General features: G+C 39.4%; 2 protein-coding genes across 2 annotated transcripts; one reads left to right on the top strand and one right to left on the bottom strand.

Moving 5' to 3' along the window:
• Positions 1 to 6,105: 6,105 nt before the first annotated feature.
• On the bottom strand, positions 6,106 to 10,991 carry LOC128372673 (spastin-like). The gene is made up of 16 exons (XM_053332792.1): positions 10,663 to 10,991; positions 10,489 to 10,572; positions 10,325 to 10,408; positions 8,978 to 9,141; positions 8,749 to 8,876; positions 8,551 to 8,644; positions 8,381 to 8,455; positions 8,172 to 8,243; positions 7,524 to 7,599; positions 7,309 to 7,400; positions 7,119 to 7,198; positions 6,981 to 7,023; positions 6,789 to 6,868; positions 6,631 to 6,701; positions 6,490 to 6,530; positions 6,106 to 6,381 (listed from the first exon to the last, which is right to left on the bottom strand). The coding sequence occupies exons 1-16, from the start codon at positions 10,778 to 10,780 to the stop codon at positions 6,256 to 6,258; spliced, it is 1,428 nt and encodes a 475-aa protein (XP_053188767.1). The 5' UTR covers positions 10,781 to 10,991; the 3' UTR covers positions 6,106 to 6,255.
• A 2,266-nt stretch (positions 10,992 to 13,257) lies between these two features.
• memo1 (mediator of cell motility 1) lies at positions 13,258 to 20,743 on the top strand. The gene is made up of 9 exons (XM_053333109.1): positions 13,258 to 13,668; positions 14,939 to 15,020; positions 15,107 to 15,175; positions 15,347 to 15,459; positions 15,982 to 16,093; positions 16,602 to 16,744; positions 16,904 to 16,980; positions 17,347 to 17,451; positions 18,016 to 20,743. Exons 1-9 carry the CDS (start codon positions 13,608 to 13,610, stop codon positions 18,145 to 18,147), a joined length of 894 nt encoding a protein of 297 aa, XP_053189084.1. The 5' UTR covers positions 13,258 to 13,607; the 3' UTR covers positions 18,148 to 20,743.
• Positions 20,744 to 21,766: the final 1,023 nt, after the last annotated feature.

Genomic DNA, 21,766 nt, shown 5'->3' with positions numbered 1-21,766 from the left:
CAAACTACAAAGTAAATAGCACAAAACTGTGTGTTGTATTATGTTGTGTTGCGAGTGGCGCTGTGAGACCCTGTGAGATGCTGTAGGACACAGAGAGATGAAAGAGCTCCAGGCCTGTTCCTGGGCGTGTGGCCAAGACAGTCTGCTTTGAAACATCCTGATGAAACTAAACCTCACTGTAGGCATGTTCCACCGGGACGTCTTTGATAGATTTTGATGTCCTGCACGAATGGACAGGAATGTGTGATTAAATGTCAGAACACAGTATGTTGCATGCACTGTGATAAATAGGTACAGATGAGATATATCAAATGATAGGTCTCTATCATGAGGGGATGCAGACAGCAAAACATATGAGCTTCTATATTGTCTTTTTCTATAAATAAGCTCTTTTGGTATATTTTATTCAGATCACAGGACGAGACTTAAAGTGTGGTAACCAGCAGGCAGAGCATGTCAACATGTCCAGATCTGCAAACCTGTGACTCTGCAAACAGCTTCAGTCCTTTCAGGTCTAATGCTAATGCCAGTGCAGGAATGTGTGTTTTGCGTAACTCTCTCAATACCTGCCAAAGCAAATCATATTCAAGAACCTACATTTAATTGCTTTAATCTTTGTACGTGCCTATTCTATCACATACAAAAGAGTGTTTGTAAAAGAACAGCTGTGTGAGCTTTATGATCCAGATTTTAAAGACTTAAAAAGCCATTAGGTTGTGATTTTGTACGGCCAGTTCGCTCTAGCATAAGGGATGTTTTGATTTCAGTGGGACTTCTTGGAAAAAAAGATAATTAATTTTATCAAGGAGAAAATATTTGCTCTTTCTGTGTCAACCCAGTATGTTTGCTGTGATGAAGTTTAATTGGCATCAGTGGATGGCAATGTCAGTCAGTCTGCCCAATGCTTTGGTTAAGAAATTTAAACAACTATTGAACTTCAGCAACTACTGGATGAATTTCTATGACATTTTGTACAGACGTTCATGATTTCAGGATAATGAATCTGGATGACTTTGGTGATCCCCGACTAGTGTCACCAACAGGAAGTTTCGGTTCTGAAGGAAATGTCTCAACAACTATTGAACAGATTGATGTAAACTTTGGTAATGACGTTCACATTCCCTGCAGTCTGAGTGGTACTAACCTTTATCCTCCCGATTCATGCAGCATCATTGTCAAGCCAATATTTAAAAGTGTCCGATCAGAATAAATCAGAATCAGAATAAATTCCAACAGAACTACTGACATTATCATCAGCCTCCTTCGGGGCTCATCATCAAACATTGGCACACTGAAACACTAAACTTAGGTGGTGATGGGTGTGTGTGTGTGTGTGTGTGTGTGTGTGGGGGGGGGGGGGGGGGGGGGGGGTATTAAGTTGGTTGCAATCTGTAACGTCATTGCTAGATGCCACTAAATCCTGCACACTTTAATTGAAGTGATGACTTTCACAATGTGAGCTCAGGTTATTTCAGTCCTGTAGTCATCCAGCCCAATCTTCCAGTGCCAATGTAGAGCACTCTGTGCGAGTTCACTTAAAGTGCAGCTGAAGTTCATCATCACTGTCGATCTGCTGAGTGACTATGACACTATGATAACATATAACTATCATCACCTGTAATATGATCAAATATGATCAACATCATCACATCACCTTTTTACCTTTTGAAACATTATGTTTCATTCTTGAGCTGGAAAGCATGGTTTACACTTAAGTGTGAGATGGGAATGGACTGATAGTGTAATAACTGCACAGTGAACCTGACCAGGGTCAGAGGTGGAGCTGAACCCACCACTCCTGTCCTCACATGAATGACCCGAGGGAAGGGCAACAAAGAGATAAAAAGGGGTGGACAAGGGGAATGGGAAAAGCAGAATGACAGACAGACAGAGCATTATTCTTGTAAAAAAATGCTTTGCACTTTCACTTTACATCAGGAGTTTTGGCTGCACATGAGCTGAAAGAATGCACCGCCGGGCAGTCTGCAGCTCACCCTGACAGTGCACCGTTCCCCTCAGCATTGTCCCTCCTTTCCTCCATGCATCAAACCCACGTCTTGACATGTCCATCTCAGTCCAAGTCCAGTATGTAGCCTAAGCATGATTTAGAAAGGAGGATACACCTAGGAAAGAAATCACTATTCTCCTCCAATTAATACAGGCATATAGCTGTATTTAGCTTTTACAGAATTGAATCCTAACCATCCGGATATGAGACTGAAAACAGACCTTTGTTGACAAGCAGGACTGACTGATGTTAAGTCTGATACATCTGCACAGTTTCTATGAAGTGAAGAGGGTTTAGCTCCTGATCACTGCACAGAGGTTATTGAGATTAATGGCTTTGCAGGTCATGTGCAGGCATGACAGAGAGTTCACTTCCCTCTGTCCACCACAATCTTTTACAGCTTTGTGGCTGCAGGCTGCAGTGGGATAGAAAATACATGAACTTAGATTAGTTCACTTCAGGGCATGAAAACATGGGATATATTCAAAGTCAAAGAACTTTTTGAAAAACACTGTCATGTGGCCTTAAACAATATCCCCTCCCTCTGCTAATCAGTCATCTACAGACGTTAAAAAATGTTGTTGTTCCACAAGCTATTTCCCCTCTATCCCTTGGAAAATGGCGTTGGCTTCCCAAATTGATGGTAAGGGTGTAAGACCATCTATTACTGACTTCACCACAGACCTATCACACTGCTTGAGTGAAAATTTAACAGACACACAATCAGTGGTTACTGTAAAGTACAAATCAGGGAGTATAAACAAACTAAAATCTCTTTGGAGCTCCTGAAGACCACATGTCTTATTTTTTGCTAGGGTGCAATGAGATCTTGAGCTAGGAGTGCATGGGTTTCACAATTATCATGTCGCCAATGCCTATATCTATCATATCTGACCATCATCTGGATTTAAAAATGCATAGCCTTCCCTGAGTTAAACCAAGGCATCCAGTGGCATTTAGTGAATAAGTTGTCTGTATTTGAAGGGTTAAAATAAAATACTACCTGAGAAGTATATTGATGTCTGTGATGTGTGTCATTCTGTGAAATATGCTGATTTGCTGTCTTGCCTAGAGTCCGATGACAAGTTCGACTCATCTACTGTTAGCTTAGCTTGGCAAAAAGATTGGAAGCCCAAAAACAAAAGACTAGAAATGATATGTTATGGTTTTACAAAATGATGTGCTGGTCAGTCTGCTGAATATAAATGCAGCTTGTCCTGGCCAAGACACTGTCTGGCACATAATCCCCCGCCCATACAACCATGTGCACTTTTTAAATTTCAGTATCTGTATGGATTAAACAAACAAGATATAATGTGTCAATTAGTGAGCTTTAGAGTTGCTGATAGGTGGATTTTATTAATTTTGCACAGAGCCAGGCTAACTGTTTCCAGTTTCATGTATGCTAAGCTAAGCTAACCAGCTGTTGGTGGTAGCTTCATGTCTATCATGCAGACATGAGAGCACTATCAGTCTCATCTAATTCTCAGCAAGAAAACGAAAATGCACCCTTCCACAAATATTGAAATATTCCTTGAAGTGTTTTAAACTTCACATTAGATAGATGAGTTGTCCTTATTTCTCCAAGCTAAGGCTGATATGGAAACATACCAACACCCCATTTTTTCACTCTCACACACCAACAGATACACACATACACCATAAATAAACAGAGAGCAAGAAAAATACATTTTCTCATAAAAGACAGATGTTGCCATTGGATACAAGATTAGACTCGGCTTCTAGCCTCCCATGAGACAGAAAGATAACACTCCCATGGTAAATGAAGTTATGTATTGGGTGTGCAGAGCAGTGGAACAGTAGCAGCCAGTGCTGGAAAGTGGACACAACTCAGCCCTGAAGGCTTTCCACTGTGCAAAGCACTGAATCACATCTTTAAACCAAGGGTGATGAAAGGGCCAAATCCCAAATTTTGAAGGAAATCCCGTTCCACCAGTTCAACAATTTACAATCAGGCTTTTCTTAAAAATACTCAAGCTCTCAGTGACTCTCCAGAATAGCGCTACACACAGTTAGTGTACTGTCTTTTGATTTTTTTAGTGTCTAATATAACACTGTGAGAAATAGCTATAGACACATTATATTTGGATTATAATTAATATCTCCACAGACTCAACGAATAATCCCTGCAGCTCCAGACATCTTAAAGTGAGACACGTGCACACACCATAACAAAACCCTCCCATCCACATACTGTTTTCATAATGGGCCACTTGAAGAAAAACTCACAGACTGTTTGCTCAGTCAGTGAGCGGTCCTCCCTATGTTGACTATTATTCAGCTCTCTACAGGGTGGGCTATTTCACTGGAGGTATCAAATGATCACCTATTCTGTTTTCCCTTGAGTGGATGTAGTGGTCAAAGCATCAATGAGCCACTGTGGAGGTGCGAGCCTCTGACACGCAACCAAAAAGGGAAGCTGTCAATCATCTGCAAGGTTTAAATCACTTCAATAATGCTCTGTCAGCTAGAAAATTCATTTAAAGCACATTATATACATCTGATAATTGCTTTCTACTGTAATTACAGATCCTTCAAAAAGTAATTACCTGCAGGAATGTTGATATGAGGTGATTAGCTAATTATACCACCTGTAGGCATTCATTTGATACTCACACATGTATGCCCGAAAGGTGACAAAATAACGCAAGTGAACGGCCATGCAACTGGTCTGTCATAAAGGCCATTTGTTTACTGTGTAGGATGCTCTCAGTGAAGAGTAAACAGAAAAAAAGGTGATGACTAAACCCTAACTCTCCTAACACTCTCCATTCCTGTCTGGCATCATGAAAGAAGCTCTTCAGTCATGACAAGTTGAAAAAATACACTCCAACATCTCTCCCTTGGGGTAAAGAGAGTAGTCCTAGGTGTGGTTGCAGCTCTGGAAGCGAGTGTTTTGCATGCCTTATTCCTTCTTTTTGATGGCCTGAACAGCATGAAAAACACACGATGTCTCAGGACAACCTTGAAAAACCAAATTAATTGCATTAAATGTTTGCATTTGCTGAGTCTGTAAACATCTGCAGGAACAGATTATGCAGCTGCTGGGCCACATAGACCACAGGCAACACCACCAGCTAACCATAGGAAGGCCCTTTGGGAGAAAAGTTGTATTTAAGTTGAATTTTTAGTGGAAGAATTTGGAGTGCACTGAAAGATCTATGACCACACGCATTTACTAAGCCGAAGTCTGCTATTCCCAGACAGCTGGTGACCCTTGTTCATGTTAAGTCTCTAGCCTTGTTATTAGCTGTTGGCTAGTTATGGGGTCTCAACCACAATGCTGAATAATGTAACTTCATGTAATAACACATCACCCTCTCTTTTGAATCACCTCAACCTACATGCATGTGCATAAACACACCAAGGCTCCCATTGTACAAGTGTAACTATTTGGCATATCCAAAACTGCAAACATAATCTAATCTGTCATTTAACCTGACAGCTAACACAGCAGAACAAGGATTTAATTCTCATTAATAGCAATTTACTGCATTCCTCAAATCTGTGCTTGCAGGCAAAATATATGTTGATTCCAGATGCAGCTTGACAGAGGAGTGTGGAAAAAGGCAAAAGCAGGACTGCAGCACCATCTACCTACAAGACTGAAGCATAGGACTAATCTGTGTATGGTGGGAACAGTGGAAAAATAAAGCTGGAGAAACTTTTTCAATGGATTTATTCATGCATGATAAAAAGTGGAAAGCCATTACAGTTCTGATTCTTTTCAGCTAAATATCATACATGTTTTTGGGGCAACACAACAATTCATTAGGTCTTTCTATTTTCAAATACAATACAAGTATTTGTATCTACAAGCTGCAAACACATTTACACTTAATATACAAAAGCACTCATTTTGGAAACTTTTTACAATTATTATCATTCTTGCATGTGCACAAATACAGAGAGCACTTGCTATACCATCAACATGTCAATGCATCAGGCAATTAATGGATGTGAAAAAATCATGGCAAGAGAAAGATCACTTGTCGTTTTTCAAGACATTCTTAAAAATAATGGAGTAAGACTGTTTGTGTAATAATACAGTAGAGAAACTCAACATTTTTTTTATTTTATTATTAAATATTATTCTTAGCATTATTAAAATAGGGAAGTTAGGTACAGGTAGAGGTCAGTGCTTCATTAACAATGTTAATGTCTTTCACCTGTAGAGTAAACCAGAAAAATTGAAAATGTTCAGGAGTGAAAATGAACTACTAGGTTCAAAAAGTTGTTGTGTCACCAAAGTCTCTGTTCCATTTGACATACATGTTAAGAGTCGCTGGGCTAACACTGGGCTTAATGCGCTTCAGGGAATCCTCAAAGTCTTTCTTCTTGATGTTTCGCATCTGTGAAAACATACAAGAGTATATTTGTTTAGGTAAATACATAATTACATTACATAACAGGTGCAAAGAAGATATATGCAGCACTGTATTTTAACAGCTTTATCTCACCTCACTAGCAGCCATATTTATGACTTGGTCGGGTCTCAATTCTGTACAAGGGACAGTGTTCTCATTAAAATGAGGCTGATCAAGCGTGGCATGAAACTAAAATATAAGTACATAAATTAAATGTGATCAAGGGGTCTTTACCTCTGATCGGCCCAAGTGCGGCATCTTTGGCTAACGCTGTCAGATCGCTCCCTGAATATCCTGCAGACGCTCTGTCGAGTTACACATCCGCAAATTAATACAAGTTAACATAAAAATGGAGGTGAAACGGCTGCATCTCATGTAAACGTGAAACTCACTTTGCAAGGAAGGTCAGATCATTTTTGGTCAGTGGATTCCCGTGTTTTCCCAAAAGATTTGTCAGCAGTGTGAATCTTGTCTGGAGGGATGAGAGAGTTACATTTAAAAACTCAGTGAACCAAAAACAGTCATTTTGCACCGTTCATATCTCAAAGCTGAAAAAAGGACGCAAAAGTTTACACAGCAAATACCTCCTCATCCGGCAATGTCACATAAACCCTTTTTGGAAATCGCCTGCAAAATAATCACAGGAGAAAAATGTTGGTGACCTTGTACAAAAAACAAAAAGTATTATTAGTATATTACAGCATATAGGTCACATGATATACCTCAGAACTGCTTCATCAAGTTCCTGAGGCCTGTTGGTTGCTCCCATTACCAGCACCCTGTCATCCCCTCCTGACTGCACCTGAAACCAAAAAGCAATAATACCATTGCACTCTGGGATAGCGGTGACTTAAGCAGTATAAAAATGACATTTCAGAGGCTTTATTAGAGTGACAGCACTACTGCTCTTACCCCATCAAATTCAAGGAGGAACTGGGTTTTTAATCGACGTGAAGCATCATTTTCTCCCTCCCTCCGTTCACAAAGCAAGCTGTCAACTTCATCTGAAGGCAAAATGAAAACAAAGCTCAAAGTGATACTCTAAGCTAATGTGATTAAGGTTAGTTATATGGGCTCAAATGTGGTGTTTTGGAACACATCTGGTGTATAAATACAATAATACAAACCAATGAAGATGATAGAGGGCTGCAATTCTCTGGCAACTGCAAACAATGCTCTGACAAGCTTCTCACCCTCTCCCACCTGTAATAAAGATGATAGAAAGGTTAAATAAAGGCCCAGTTTGCCTACACACTACATTTGGTGCATTGTGGAGACCTACACCAACAAAGAGAGCACTTAAAATGACTACTAATGCACAAGGATCTGACAGTGTTCCCAACTTGGACTGCTATCTTTACATGTTTGAAATTGTGAAATTTGTTTGTGAATGTATGTAAAGGCCTATAATCATTAACAATTGACTTGGAGGAGATAAGTTCAGTCCTCTCTGTCATCACAAATCGTGTTTTAATGCAGACAAATTCCCAATGTAGCTATTCCCATTTGTCAGATCAGTAATGTATTCAATTAGATCATGGTTCATAAATACTATATTGACCAGCAGTAAAGACCAAGCCGCTGAGATACATCCAGAGAGCTCTAAACATGAATGTATGCTTGAAAATGACAAAACAACTAAACAAAACAACTCCATTATGTAATAAAGCCTTTTCTGAAATGTTTCCAGTAGACATTGAAACCACGACAGATCCTTGACTGAGTCAGAAAATAGCAGGTTGCTGTGTACATTTGTTGTTACGGCACCAACTTACATATTTAGAGGTCAGACTGGCAGCGCTGATGTTGAAGAATGTGGCGTTTGACTCGGCTGCGACTGCTTTGGCCTGTAAGAGGAAGTGAAGGCTGTGATTCAAATGATAATAACTGGAGCTGCGGCTATCAGCAGCTACATGCAAACTATAAAGCAGAGTTTGAGCTGAATTCTTCCGTTTTCTTATGGTGGAGAGAACATTTAACTCACCAGCATGGTTTTCCCATTTCCAGGCGGGCCAAATAAGAGCAAACCACGTGCTGGAGCTCTTAGACCAGTAAAGAGCTAAAAATGAATGTGAGAAAGAATTTAATGTGAATCTGTAAGCATGACACACTGAAACCAGAGACCACATTATTGTTCATATAATAAGCGAGCACCTCTGGTCTTAAGGTGGGAAGGATGACGATCTCTTGGAGTGCTTGCTTGGCCAGATCCTGTCCCGCAACGTCATGAAAGGACACAGACGTTCCACTGCAATGAACAGAGCAAGGCCATTTAAATGCAGCACAGGTTTGTTTTAGACATGCATTTAACTGACCCAAAAAAACTGAAAGTGTAGCTTTGCCTCTATGTACCTGTCAACTATTTCATTCAGGATCAAGTTGGCCATTCTGCTGTCCACATTCTTAAAGTTTCTCATATCTGTCCTTCTGGGCGGTCTGTCAGGTTTTCCATTTTGAGCTCTCCCCATCCGTGGTGTCACCTTTTCAGCAATCAAATCATGTAGAAAACATTACACCCTAAATCATAATCAGAGATCTTGAAAAAGCAACTGGACGACTGAAATTGATTAAAACAGATCACCTTCAGATCAGTAGACCTCGATGGCATTCTGGCACCAGAGGGTCTGATGTTACCGGACACACCTCGAACTGCAGGCTGGGTTTTGGAAGCAGGCTTTGGCAGAGAGGGGGTATGATTTGATGCCCTCGGGGGATCACTCTTCTTTTTAGTTGCCAATGTTGCCTCTAAAAACAAGAGCAGTGTGTCATTTTGGTAAAACTGGTCAACTGGTAGTGTCCAATGTGACATTTTTACCTCAGTGGTCAGTAGATCAGAGTTTTACTAGCACCTTGCATATTTTCACTGGTCCGGCAGATAAAAAATTAAAATAACTTTTTCCCCATAATTTTGGTGATATATTCACTGTGGACACAATACGTACAACAGTGACGTCACCTTTACATATGGTTGTTTTTCTTCAGTTATGGATATGTGATGTCAAGCAAGCCTAATGATGGGTTTGCCGCCATCCGCTTGGCTAGCATACACTGCTTGTGGTTTCTATTTTTGTCATGCCTGAGCATGTTTTCAAGCATGTCAATAAAAAAACAAACCCCCTCCATTGGCCTGAGCAGGAAATTACTGGCAGGAAATTACTGGCAAACTGTACAAAACATATCATAGTTGCTGTTTTCTACACATATGTTTCTTTTACAGACATCACTTCTTTTAAGTACAGATAAAGTGGATGTATAAAGAAAGCTGGAAACAGTGTTGGAAGCAGGGCTCTGTTAAATTCCTATGAAAGTTGCTCAGTGGTGAAGTCACAATAATTTGACCTCCAGGTATAAAATGTCCTGGATCTCCCAAGTTTGCATGGCCCATACAGCAGACGCACTCAATACTTTCCCCACCTGAGCCACCTGACTTCCTGTTTAGCCCTCTGCTAACTTGAATTGGGGTTAAAATGATTCAATTGTGCAGCTCTTCTAGACTTTCCAAATTATATTGGACTTAATGGGTTCACATTTGGATGGTGAAACTATCTTTATATGGGGATGTGACGCTGAAAAAAAAACTGCTGATTTGCAGATGTCCCTTTCACAATTAAGTCTATGCAAAAAAGTCTTTTTGGGCCAGTGTGCAGTGTCACATGATAGACATGGAAATTGAAAGTTTAGCCACTATGACAAATATGCTTCAAAGCCTGGAGCCGTTCCTGGGGGCTTGATGAAGACAAGTATGATGGATGAATGACATTAGGTTGGGAAGGACTGGTTAAATGGACTTACCCATGACCCTGATTGACGAATCAACTTGCCCTGCATAACATTTTAGTGGATCGGGAATATACATCCATGCCCCCAAGCCCCCAAGCCCCCCAGGCTATCAGTTATGTCAGACCCAGATAACCAAGGTGTAATTTACCTAACAAAGCAAGCCTGTCTCTTGCCATGGTGAGATTGTTGACCATTTTATCTCGGAGTCTCTTTGCCCGGTCATGTTGCTCTCCTGTTAACAAAACACTGAAGTTAGAGTAAAGCATGTCAACACTGCACTCCGTGTTCATGTGACTGTTGTTTGCATGTTACCTTGTCCTGTGATCTCCACTGCTATTCCCCTTTCAAGCTCAGCAATCCCTTTCCTGTACCACTGCGCAGCCACCCCCTTGTCTCCTGTCACCGCAGAGAGGAGCGGGGTTAGTGTGACCAGCTGTCAAACACACTACAATATGTTACAACTCATGCTAATCACTAGAAACAAACCTGTATCGTCTTCATCGATCTTCAGAGCCTTAGATATATGCTCAAACGCCTGCTTGTGGTGGTTTTTAATAACTTCGCTGTTGTCTTTGGCTTTACTCGCGTTTGTTTTGACCGACATTGCTCCCTCGTTTGTCTGCTTGCTCCTAACGTTGGTAACGTTAGCCAAGTTATGAAACACGATACTTTGAAATTACGCTTTTCATTCGCTTTTATGAACCGGTCGAGTCGCAGTTTAAGGTTAGGAAAACAACAGTTTTGCTACATATGACACAGAAATCGTGATGCCTCATCACAACACAAGTATTTCAACCGATAGCTTCCGCTTTCGCGTGTGCCGTCCGCTAGGTTGGACAGCAGTCCCCGCCCTCCTGTTACGCTCAGAAGTAAAAAACAAGGAGAATGACTTCCGGTAGATTTTCAGAATGAGCGCAACCTAAACTTTTTGCACAAAAACCAAACAGACTAAAGAAACTCAGAAAATATATATTTGATAAGTTCTTATATGATACAACTTGTTCTTTTAAAGAAGGAGCGCTCATTTCAGCCATATGGTTCAGCAGTAACATCTAGTTTAGACCTCTTGTTAAGCATTCAGACCTTCTGCATAAACATAATAGCAAATGGCTTCAGTTACATTGCCCTTATTGTAAGCTACTGTGTGTGTAACTTCTGGGAGTGATAAAGTAGGATAATAAATAAGACATAATTCAAATACAATATGCCAGTGGGAACACATTGTGATTGATATGTGCACAGACAAAAGGTATGATTCACACTGATACTAATTGCCCTTAGATCAGTGGTTCTCAATGTTTTTCATGTCAAGGACCCCTAAACGGAAAAATTAGACCATGGACCCCCAAATGAGATGTTGCCTCAGTGTACCCCATGAGATAAGACTTTTGATTTAAATGTTTTATTTCAGAAAGTGTATGAAACACATAACCAAAACCACCATACATTCTGTCATTATGTTACTTATGGATAGAATTACAGAAAAAGAAATAATTCCCATTTTTGCTGGGAAACCCTCTTTTTGGATGCACTTTGAAAACCACTGCCTTAGATTAATCAGATCAATATATGACCTCTCCCAAGGCTAGCAGAAACAGCATTCACAACAACATATACTGCTGAGAAGTTGTCACGTGACATTATCTGCTTTGATAATGTGCAAATTTAACAATACAACATGCTGAACTGTTACAATCTGAGAGAGTCCCCACTATAAAATCACTACTTTTATAACACACAAACACAAACCAATGCCAGCTATACTAAAACAGTCAGTTGTACAGTCCCCTTTTAATACATGGCTAGATATTTCATCAACGACTCTTAAGCAAAAATAAAACTAGATGTAAATGTTGTGAAACCTGAAGACACAACATTGACAGAGTGTACATGTATATCAGTTTTAGAATTAGTGTTACAGTTGTTTAACAACTAACATTGAGCGCTCCTTGATTTTTCTGAAGAGAGAGGTTTTATTGTAAGTAAGTGAGGTAAGTGACATGCAGTTTGCAACATGTAGTTAAAGTATCATGGTGAAACTACTCAGAATAATAACCATGGTGAATAATTTATTATCTGACATTATTAGATTGATGATACCTATGCATGAATGTGTAAGCAGCATTTTATTGCTTTACTTGAAGTGAAGCTATCTAAGTATTTTATACAGTCGGTTAGTTTGGTCCATTGGTACCTTCAAATTATACATATTCATTTAGTTTAAAATACAAAATGCGTGGTACATTTAGCTAATTACTATATATTTGAACAGGCTTTAAATACCTATGTTTATAACCAAACTTCTTTTCTTTCTTTTTTTTTACCATTCAGTATTTATCTCAGTAGTCCTTGTTCTCTCCTCTTCTTTACAGTAATTGTGTCCTGTTTACAGTTCACATAAACAGTTTAATCTGTTTATTGTCATTCTTTGTATATATTTATGAAGATATTTTGTTATTTTGTGCTTAAGTATATTGAGAGACACTTAGCCAGAGTCAAATTCTTTGTATGTGTAAACCAATAGGGCAATAAAGATTATTCTGATGAAGCAAATAAGAAAAAATAAATATTTATTTAATTAATATTTAATAAATCCCAAAGAAAGCAGCAGTAATTATACCCATATTATATAGTAAAATGAAAGTAGTGAGATAGTTATGATCCATTGTGTAATGATTATATACATAGTATATGATAAAAGATAACAAAAACAAAATCAGTTTAGTAATTATTATTATGATTAATATTATTGTTGTTGTTGTTATTCAATGTGCAAAGTGCGATAGAAACGTTGTTAATATAATACATTTTGCAGGGCGATAATAATTATATAGTGCAGTCCTTAACCAGATATGAGTTAAATAATCAATTCTTCATATTTTCTCCAGCATTGACACACTATACCCGCTCACCTGACGGACAGATCAACTTCATAATCAAACGACCCTGTAAGGGGAGGTCACGCCCACTAGAGTTTTACACCAATCATCTTTAAGATGTTTCATCAAGCAGCCAATAATCGGGCTTCAACGTCATCGCCAGAAGCGTTTCAGGGACGCCCCTCACCTGAGTCGACAGACATACTCAGTAACACTTAATCCTCAGATTTCGGCTGGGACAGACCCTGTTGTCGTTATTTCCCTGCTGGCTGCTTCAGCTTGACCCATCACACAGATTTTGTCCTTTGTGCCTTTTGGGAATTTGCTCAATAATACCCCCAGACTGGCTAATTAGCTGTCGTTAGCTGCTGTCTCCGGGTAAAAACACAACGGCTAACCCAGCTGTCTCTGCCCTTTGTCTCTACTCAACTACTCCACTCTAGCAGCCGCTGATTCTCCTCTGAGTTCACTGACACCGGCTTATGCTATTTTATTTCACTTTTTCGCCTGACAAGAGTTAAGTAAACCAAGATAGGCGGCTTGGGAACCAAGATGTCGAACCGAGTGGTGTGCAGAGAAGCAAGTCACGCCGGGAGCTGGTACTCTGCTTCGGGTAACTGTCAACACACCACCGTTAGCACCCTGCTGCGTGGTAGCTGGCTGTTGTTGTTTTTCTTCTGTCATGGCAGCATTTTATTACTTATGGTTTTCTTTTAACATGTCGACACCAAAAATAGTGGAATGATTTGCTTGCCAAAGCAGACGGCGACAGCAAATGTCAGGGTTGTAAATCCAGCTGATGAAAAGTCGTCGAGCTAACACTTAGCTGGTATTGACAGCCTCGTCTGTGTTATCACATTTTGGTGCAAGGTTGGTTTGAGCTTATTCAGCACTTTTCCTCTCCGTGTGGTCGATGGAAGTGTTTAAAACATAAAACAGACATCTTCTACTCTTTTTTTATACCAAGTAATCAAAGCTATCAATTTGAAAGAAAAGCTAACTTGGCTAATATTGCAGAACTTCCTGGCCTAGCAACCATCTGGCTAGATTAGACATTTCCCGAAACAGACAGCCAGCAACTATTTCATTAAGGCTAAGCTTCTTGTGTTGTGATCTTGTTGTTGTTGTTTGACCCTGTCTAAGTGAAGTGCAAAAATACTCCCTGCCGTGAAACAAAGAACTGGGCTGGGCAGGGCAGAAAAATGAAGGTTCATGTTGCACCCCTTCCCCCATTTCACCAGCTAGCTGCTGCTCGTTTATCCTTTTAAAGCCTGCCTTACTGCATTGTAGTAATACCCACAGAGCGTATACAGCAGCTACACACAAACAGTCTTACCAAATTCATATAGCACATAAACAATAATCTGTCCAAAGATCTGATGTTAATCCACCTGGATTCAGATGTCCTTGTCCGCTTTTACAAACATATTATTCAGGTTTGTTTGTTCTTCGTGTAAACTTAATTATATAACTCAGTCAGCTGTTTGATTGATGTTGACATAAAGTTAGCAGCTTATTTTTTATTGCTTAACCCAGACCAGAACAATAGTGTGGTTTGCTGTTAGATGTCAAAGGTCCTGGGTCACACAGATATTATGTGTCATTAGAGATGGGTAATTATTTGTATTTATTACAGGGTGGATATGACAGTCACTATTTCCATTTCTCACCCAAAATAGCATACACTTGAATAGGTTAAATAAGCTGCTGTCACCCCCTGGGGATCATTACAGTGATATAAAAATACATTTGTGAGATAGCAGTATGAGGAGGAAACTTATCTTTAATCCAGCTATCTGGCATAATATATTTATATAATTTTTAATGGTTTTGTATATTTGTTTTTTTGGGTTTTTTTGTTTTTTTTACTTCTGCTTTTTCAGGATCCCAGCTGAATGCACAACTAGAAGGCTGGCTCTCCCAAGCACAATCCACAATCAGACCTGCTAGAGCCATCATAGCACCGTAAGCACACAAATGACAAATGAGAAGAAAAGAAAATCATCTGAATGTGTTTGAAATGGTGCCATGTCATTTTCATTTGTTTTCAGGCATGCTGGTTACACCTACTGTGGTGCTTGTGCAGCACATGCCTACAAGCAGGTTGATCCCTCTATTACGTAAGTCATTCAATTTTCATTCTCCATTCTTTGTTTAAGAAAATGCTTTATAGTCTTTTTAAAAAATCTTGAATTTGCCCCCATATAGTGAACAGATGTTAGTTTAGATAGTAGCACTGGTATAGATAAGGTGGAATGGCTTTGTTTAAATAGTGTACTGTCGCCCTTCAGTCGTAGGGTGTTCATCCTGGGACCTTCACACCACGTGCCGCTCTCCCGCTGTGCCCTGTCACCTGCAGACATCTATAGAACACCCCTCTATGACCTGAGAATCGACCAGAAGGGTATTCAATGCTTTTACTAATGAAATTATGATTCTGTCACCTTTGTTTGGTGTTTGTAACTCAATCTCACATGTGTTTTAGGTTGTTACATTTGGGGTGTTATAAGGGAATAGCATAATGACTGCTTTAATTGCAATTTGGATATTGTAAAATAAATGAACCAACAAATTTGCTTTCAGTCATTCCAGTTCATGGTAGTGGTACAGCAGATAACGGTAGAAAAAAATACACTGTGGGTACAAATACAGCTAAGTTAGGCTTTATTCTATTGTAATTGCTCTAGTCTAGCAACACTGGAGCTCCAGCATGCAGACCTTAAGCAGCCTTGGGAGGCGATACACTTTTAATCATCCTCCAGGGACCAGATAGCTCCCTGACTCTGAAGGATAAAGGCTTTCTTAATGATGAAGTTTTGCTAAGCCAATTTAAATGAGTGTTCAGCTCCAGAAACTACTTAATCAGTAGGTATCGTGGTCATGATAGCATGCACAAATTAAAGCGAAACTCACCTCTGTTTTACAGTTTATGCTGACCTCTGGAAAACTGGGTTGTTTGAGCGGATGACTATGCAGACGGACGAAGATGAGCACAGTATTGAAATGCACTTGCCTTACACTGCTAAAGCCATGGAGAGGTAATGCACATTGGAGTGGCATACATTACATATACATTAACAAAGAAATCGACACTATACGTTTTCAGAGGGGAACGTGTCTAACAGAGTGAAACTTTTTCTGGAGTATTATTGATGAAACTAGAAGACAGTACAAGGGCTCTTTTAGTTCTGTAAACCAGAATCACATGGGTGCAGTGATAGATGGAAAGTGTGACATGCATTATTGATACAGCCTTCTGTTAGGTTGGCGGGAGTCGAAGGCATTTTCTTGGTTCAGAAAAGCTGGAATCAGGTAGTATATAGAGAACTGATAAGTTTCATAAAGGTTATTGAAGGGACAACTCAACACTCACCAGTATTATTAAGTCACTCACTATGCTGCCACAGTTTAAGTATATGTGCAGCTTTCTAAGAGATTTTCACTGATGGGCGCTCATTTATCTATCTAATCTCCTTAAACAGTATTTGACAGTGAGGGGCAGTTATTGTACTATAAGTTTTTAAATTCTATGATTTGATTTTGCAGCCACAAAGATGAGTTTAGCATCGTCCCTGTGCTTGTGGGAGCCCTGAGTGAATCCAAGGAGCAGGAATATGGGAAGCTGCTCAGCAAGTACCTGGCAGACCCTTCCAACCTTTTCATCATCTCATCTGACTTCTGCCACTGGGGTAGGTACCGCACTATCTTCATTCTGTGCAATTATTCTGCCTTTAAAATGTGCAGTTTTAGTGATGTGTGTGTGTTATTGTGTTGATGTGTATGTGTTATTTTGTGTTCTGTGTTAATGTTCTTAAATGTGACTGTTTATATTGATGTCTTTTATGAAGGTCAACGGTTCCGCTACACATACTACGATGAATCTCAAGGGGAGATCTACAGGTCTATTGAGCATCTTGATAAAATGGTAACCACCGAGATGTATTTGATTCAAATGTGGTGACTTGTAAAGACACATTTTTGCAGAGTAATGTCACCGTAATAGAGGTGCAGAGGGAATATGAATATAGATTTTTCTTTTGTTTTCTGGTGATAAGGAGGCTTGTTTTCTTGAGTTCTGTTTAAGATCAGAAAACCTAGAGATTAACAGAATAATTCAGTAAATGTCGACATTTGACATAAACCCTAACAAATCATTAGTTTTGTTGTTTTGTCTCTGAAAAAATTACCTGCCCACAAAAATCAATTATCTCTTTTCAGGATTTTTTTGGAAAGACATGAAGGTACATTGGAATTTCATTGCTTTTTGTTTCTTTTCTTTCTGCGTACGAAGGGGATGGGCATTATAGAGCAGCTGGACCCCATGTCTTTCACCAACTACTTGAAGAAGTACCGCAACACCATCTGTGGACGTCACCCTATTGGAGTGCTGCTAAATGTGAGTATTACAAAAGTCAGTCTCAGCACTTTGTAGAGGTTTTGACGGGGTTCAGTTGACTGTTAGCAAAGCCCCCTCCTCCCCTCAGTGACTGACTGCAGTGATAATGGAAACAGATTCACCATTGAAATGTTGAGTAACGTAGTTGAAAATACCGTCTCCCATGAAACAGCATTGTTTTTGTACTGCAGCGTAGAGATAAGTACCTACTGGTTACTTACTGCTGTAGGTCATTATCTAATTAGCTGGATATGCTTACAGTTGCAGCTTATGATACAACAGATAAATACACTGTTTAATCTATTCCTCACACTTCTGCTTTTAAACTCTTTAAACACCAACTGTTTGTGTTATTTGTCTTATAAGAGCCTCATGCACACCATGTCAAGGTGTTAAAATCTATAGTTTGACAGGCCTTATGGTTACTAAGGTATAATTGAGCAATCGCTGCTTCTAGGGAGGGGCTTAGCAAATGATTGACAGTAATTAACATTAAAAAAAAGGTTAAGAAATATACATCCTGTCATGGTGAGACACTATTTCATGTGTGTGCGTGTTTTGCAGGCTGTGGCTGAGCTGAGGAAGACTGGTTTAGAAATGAACTTCACTTTCCTGAACTACGCCCAGTCAAGTGAGTGCAGGAACTGGCAGGACAGCTCCGTGAGTTACGCTGCCGGGGGACTCATCGTTCATTGAGGTCAACTTTCGCAGGGGCCACTGCAGCGCCGTCACCCTGCCCTTATTATCTATCGCCATAACTTGACCCAAACACCCTCCCTCTCACCCCACCCCTCTCCCTCTTCCAAGTTACACCCACTATTTGCAGGATGGACCTAGACACTCCAAGCCAATGCAGTCTCTCCCCCCCCCCTCCCCCCCCTTACCTGTCTCCCACTCGCCTCTCACGCCTTTCTCCGCCCTCCTCTCAGTTTGAAGTGTGTCTCAGAGCTTTAGGTTGAAGCTTTTTGTTTTTGAAGTGCAGTTTTGAGATTATGAACGAGCACATGGTAAGAGGAGATGGGAGGGTTGTGTGTTATTTTGGATCGGAGCAAGCGCGGGGAGGGGGAAATCTTATGTGGGTTCTTGCAAGGACTGCAGTCGTCCTTTTTAGTCCCTTTTTTTATTTCCATAAGAAAACAATGGATTTGAGTTGTACTAATGCAATCTTCACATTTGGACTCTTTGGCGGTATGTGCTCATGTAACTTGCCTCAGAAAAAGGAACGAAAATAAAACTGCAGAACTTAATGGATATCAAGAATATTGAAATGTTGCCAGATGAAAATGAAATGAGTGTTTTTGACTGATTGCTTCAAGCTACATGCAACTTAAACTTTGAACCCAGTGTCATAGGTGATTACTACCGTTGCTCAACATATACAGTATGTTCTAGTTGCTAACAAAGGGCTGCATCCAACAAAGTTCACTAACCCCCCCTGTACAAAACCAAAAATGTTATTACTATTATAATAGTTTATGAAATATTATCTTTTATTCATATTTCATTCCTTTTATTTCTCCCTATTTTAGTACTTTTATTAGACGTGATGGTATTTACTCAAGTAGTGATGTCATTTATGCTTTAAGGTCATCGACATAGTTTGCCCAATAAATTAGTTTGTGCAACACTGCTTCCAGATTCCAACTAAACGCTTTGTAGCATTATAGATGTTTTATTAGGGCCAGGCTGCAGTTGTGGGTGCTACAGAAATGTAATCAAAGCTGGATATAAACACTGACACCTCTAGTTTTTGTTTACACTGCCACCTTGAATCTCTGTAGTTTTTGACTTGTCAGATTTTGAGTGCGTTTTTTTCTTTCACTAGACTTGTAGAAAATGTCTTTTGTTAAACACTGAGCTCTTGTCAGAGCTTTCATTTTGCTCTGAGCAAAATAACAAATATATAAAGACCTACATGGTCTGCTTAAGTTGTAGGAAATGTTGTTATATTAGCTGAATAGGTAGCAATTTACAGCTGTTTTTGTTCATGCGTTTTGATTTAAGAAAGCCAAAAGTTATTGGGACGTTTCAAGTGTTCATCTTTATTTAAAGGTTTGCTTTCCAGCTTTGTTGCCTTTTAGTGTATGATAATGAGAATTCGGCTATGATTTCTCTTCAGAATTGCTCCTGAGGCATTAGGAGTATCAATTGGATTTGGTCGGCTAAAACAAGTAACAGATGGATTTTTAAGATCAGAACAAAGCCACAATGCTTTGTTCTAAGGTTTAGGAATTTGTGCAAAAAACTCCCCCCAAAACTAATAATTGCTGCTCTCTACTGGATCTGATCTCTTGAACAAAAATGTAACTGTTTTCATGATGAAATATTAAGCAGGAGGATCATTAAGAAAAGAAAATGTTTTTAAAGTCATTTATCTTGTAGTCCTCCTGTCCGTCATGAAAAAATGAATCAAACACAAAAGCTGGATGTAAATCCTGATGATTCATAGTGACAGTTTACTGTAGGCTCAATGACAGCGTTATGCAGGCAGCACACAATGTCTGACATCCTGATCTTTGAGCTTTGATTATCACTTTTTACAGAGAGACTCTTGTTACTAAAGTCAAGTATTCCCCTTACAGATGATGCAGTCCACTCATATTGGTCCTCCTTCTCGGCACACTTCACATTAAGCTACAATATTCGGTCGAACCAAGTGGGCACATGAATCCCCAGACTCACTCGACCTCCAACGTTAATTTAAGGGAAACTAGTAAAGCATGACACACTGTGCTATTGTGCCTTTTATCACTGTTGCACATATACATATAAAGCGTATTCTCACTTTTGGTCTTATTTTAGAATGTGTACTTTCAGTTTTCGTTTTTTTTTCTCCACATGTACCCCCTAACCCGAACCTCATCCCCTCCCTTGCCTAGTGCCCAGCTCCAGCTCACTGAGCACTCCAGGAGTATGTGACCTGTCCCCCCATCTGTTGGTCTAAAATGGCACCAACTGTTATCTCCTTTCTCCAGCAGGGAGTGGTGTTCTGTTTTCTCCACCTCACCTCATTCCTGTAGAGAAAGACAAAGGCTGAACCTCAACACTGTTCATTTTCTTTTTATGGATCTTTGTCTTTTAGAAAATGTTTTTGTATTATTATTGTTGTTTCTCTTTTTTTTTGTTCTTGCTTAGAGAATGGGAACTTACAAACGTCATAAACCTAAAATATACTACTTAACTACTCCCTGAATGGAGTTTTTTTGATCTCAGGTTCCACTGACAAAGCATCCCAAAAGGCTCTTCAGATAAAGCCGAGGATTCATGTTACAAAACAAGTAAAATATACTGAAAAGCATGTCTGCTCTGGTGTCTTGTTCTTCAAGTATTTACAATCACACACAAAATGATTTACTTGGTATATATGCATATCATTAATGAGTCTCTTACTTTAATTGAATTATTCCTCCAAAAAACAAACAAACATAGAGCTCTTGATTTAAAAAAACAAAACACTATGTAAATGCAGCCACTTTGCAAAATTACATCTTCTATTTCCAGCACTGAAGCAGATGAAGTCTAGTGTTACAGTGATTGTAAATGCTGTATTTTTCAATCCAGCTTATCACCTTTCGAACAGGTTTACAGTGCAGTGCTGCATATACTGCTAAGGTATGGTAAGGACATGCTGGGTGAAATAAATACAGACCTGTTTATTCAGTGTCATTTTACAGTGAAGATATTTAGGTAAATGTCACCAGTAGGGGGAGCCAGATAGTTGGAGGAATCTAGTAACAACACTGTTCTTACACAGCAGCAGAGTATTTCATATATATATATATATATATATATACTGTATAAATCTAATGTAAAATATATTTCAGTTTTCACATTTCAGCATGAGGTTTCAGCAAGATGACTACAGATGATGTCAATTTGATCTAGTTTTGTAAATTGATCATTAATCGCTTATATTCTATAGCCACTGACATTAAATCACAACAAGAACAGTTGATTTTGTGTAACTTTAAGAAAATACTGCTGCTGACACTTGATCAGTTGATGTAGATGCAGGGAAAAACATGCTTGGAGTTTATATATGAAAGCAGCTCACATGTCACTGACGGGTAACGGCAGGAAAACCAGAATATCAGACAAAATGTATCTTAAAGCAAAGTTCAGTTTCTGTATGGTGTCATCAGGCATTAAGGAAAGTCAGAGCTCAGATCAGGAAGAACAGGTTATCTTTAGTGAGGCTGTCTTTGACATAGAAATCAATTTATCATGAACCACAGTACTAAAGATATTTTGTCTTAACTGTGTGTTACTGTCTGCTTTAGACTGGCACTGTTTGGCTGGATGTTAATGGTCATTT

The sequence above is a fragment of the Scomber japonicus genome, chromosome 14, assembly GCF_027409825.1.
Source record: "Scomber japonicus isolate fScoJap1 chromosome 14, fScoJap1.pri, whole genome shotgun sequence".
Classification (NCBI taxonomy): domain Eukaryota; kingdom Metazoa; phylum Chordata; class Actinopteri; order Scombriformes; family Scombridae; genus Scomber; species Scomber japonicus.
This window is presented reverse-complemented; position numbering and strand designations above follow the sequence as displayed.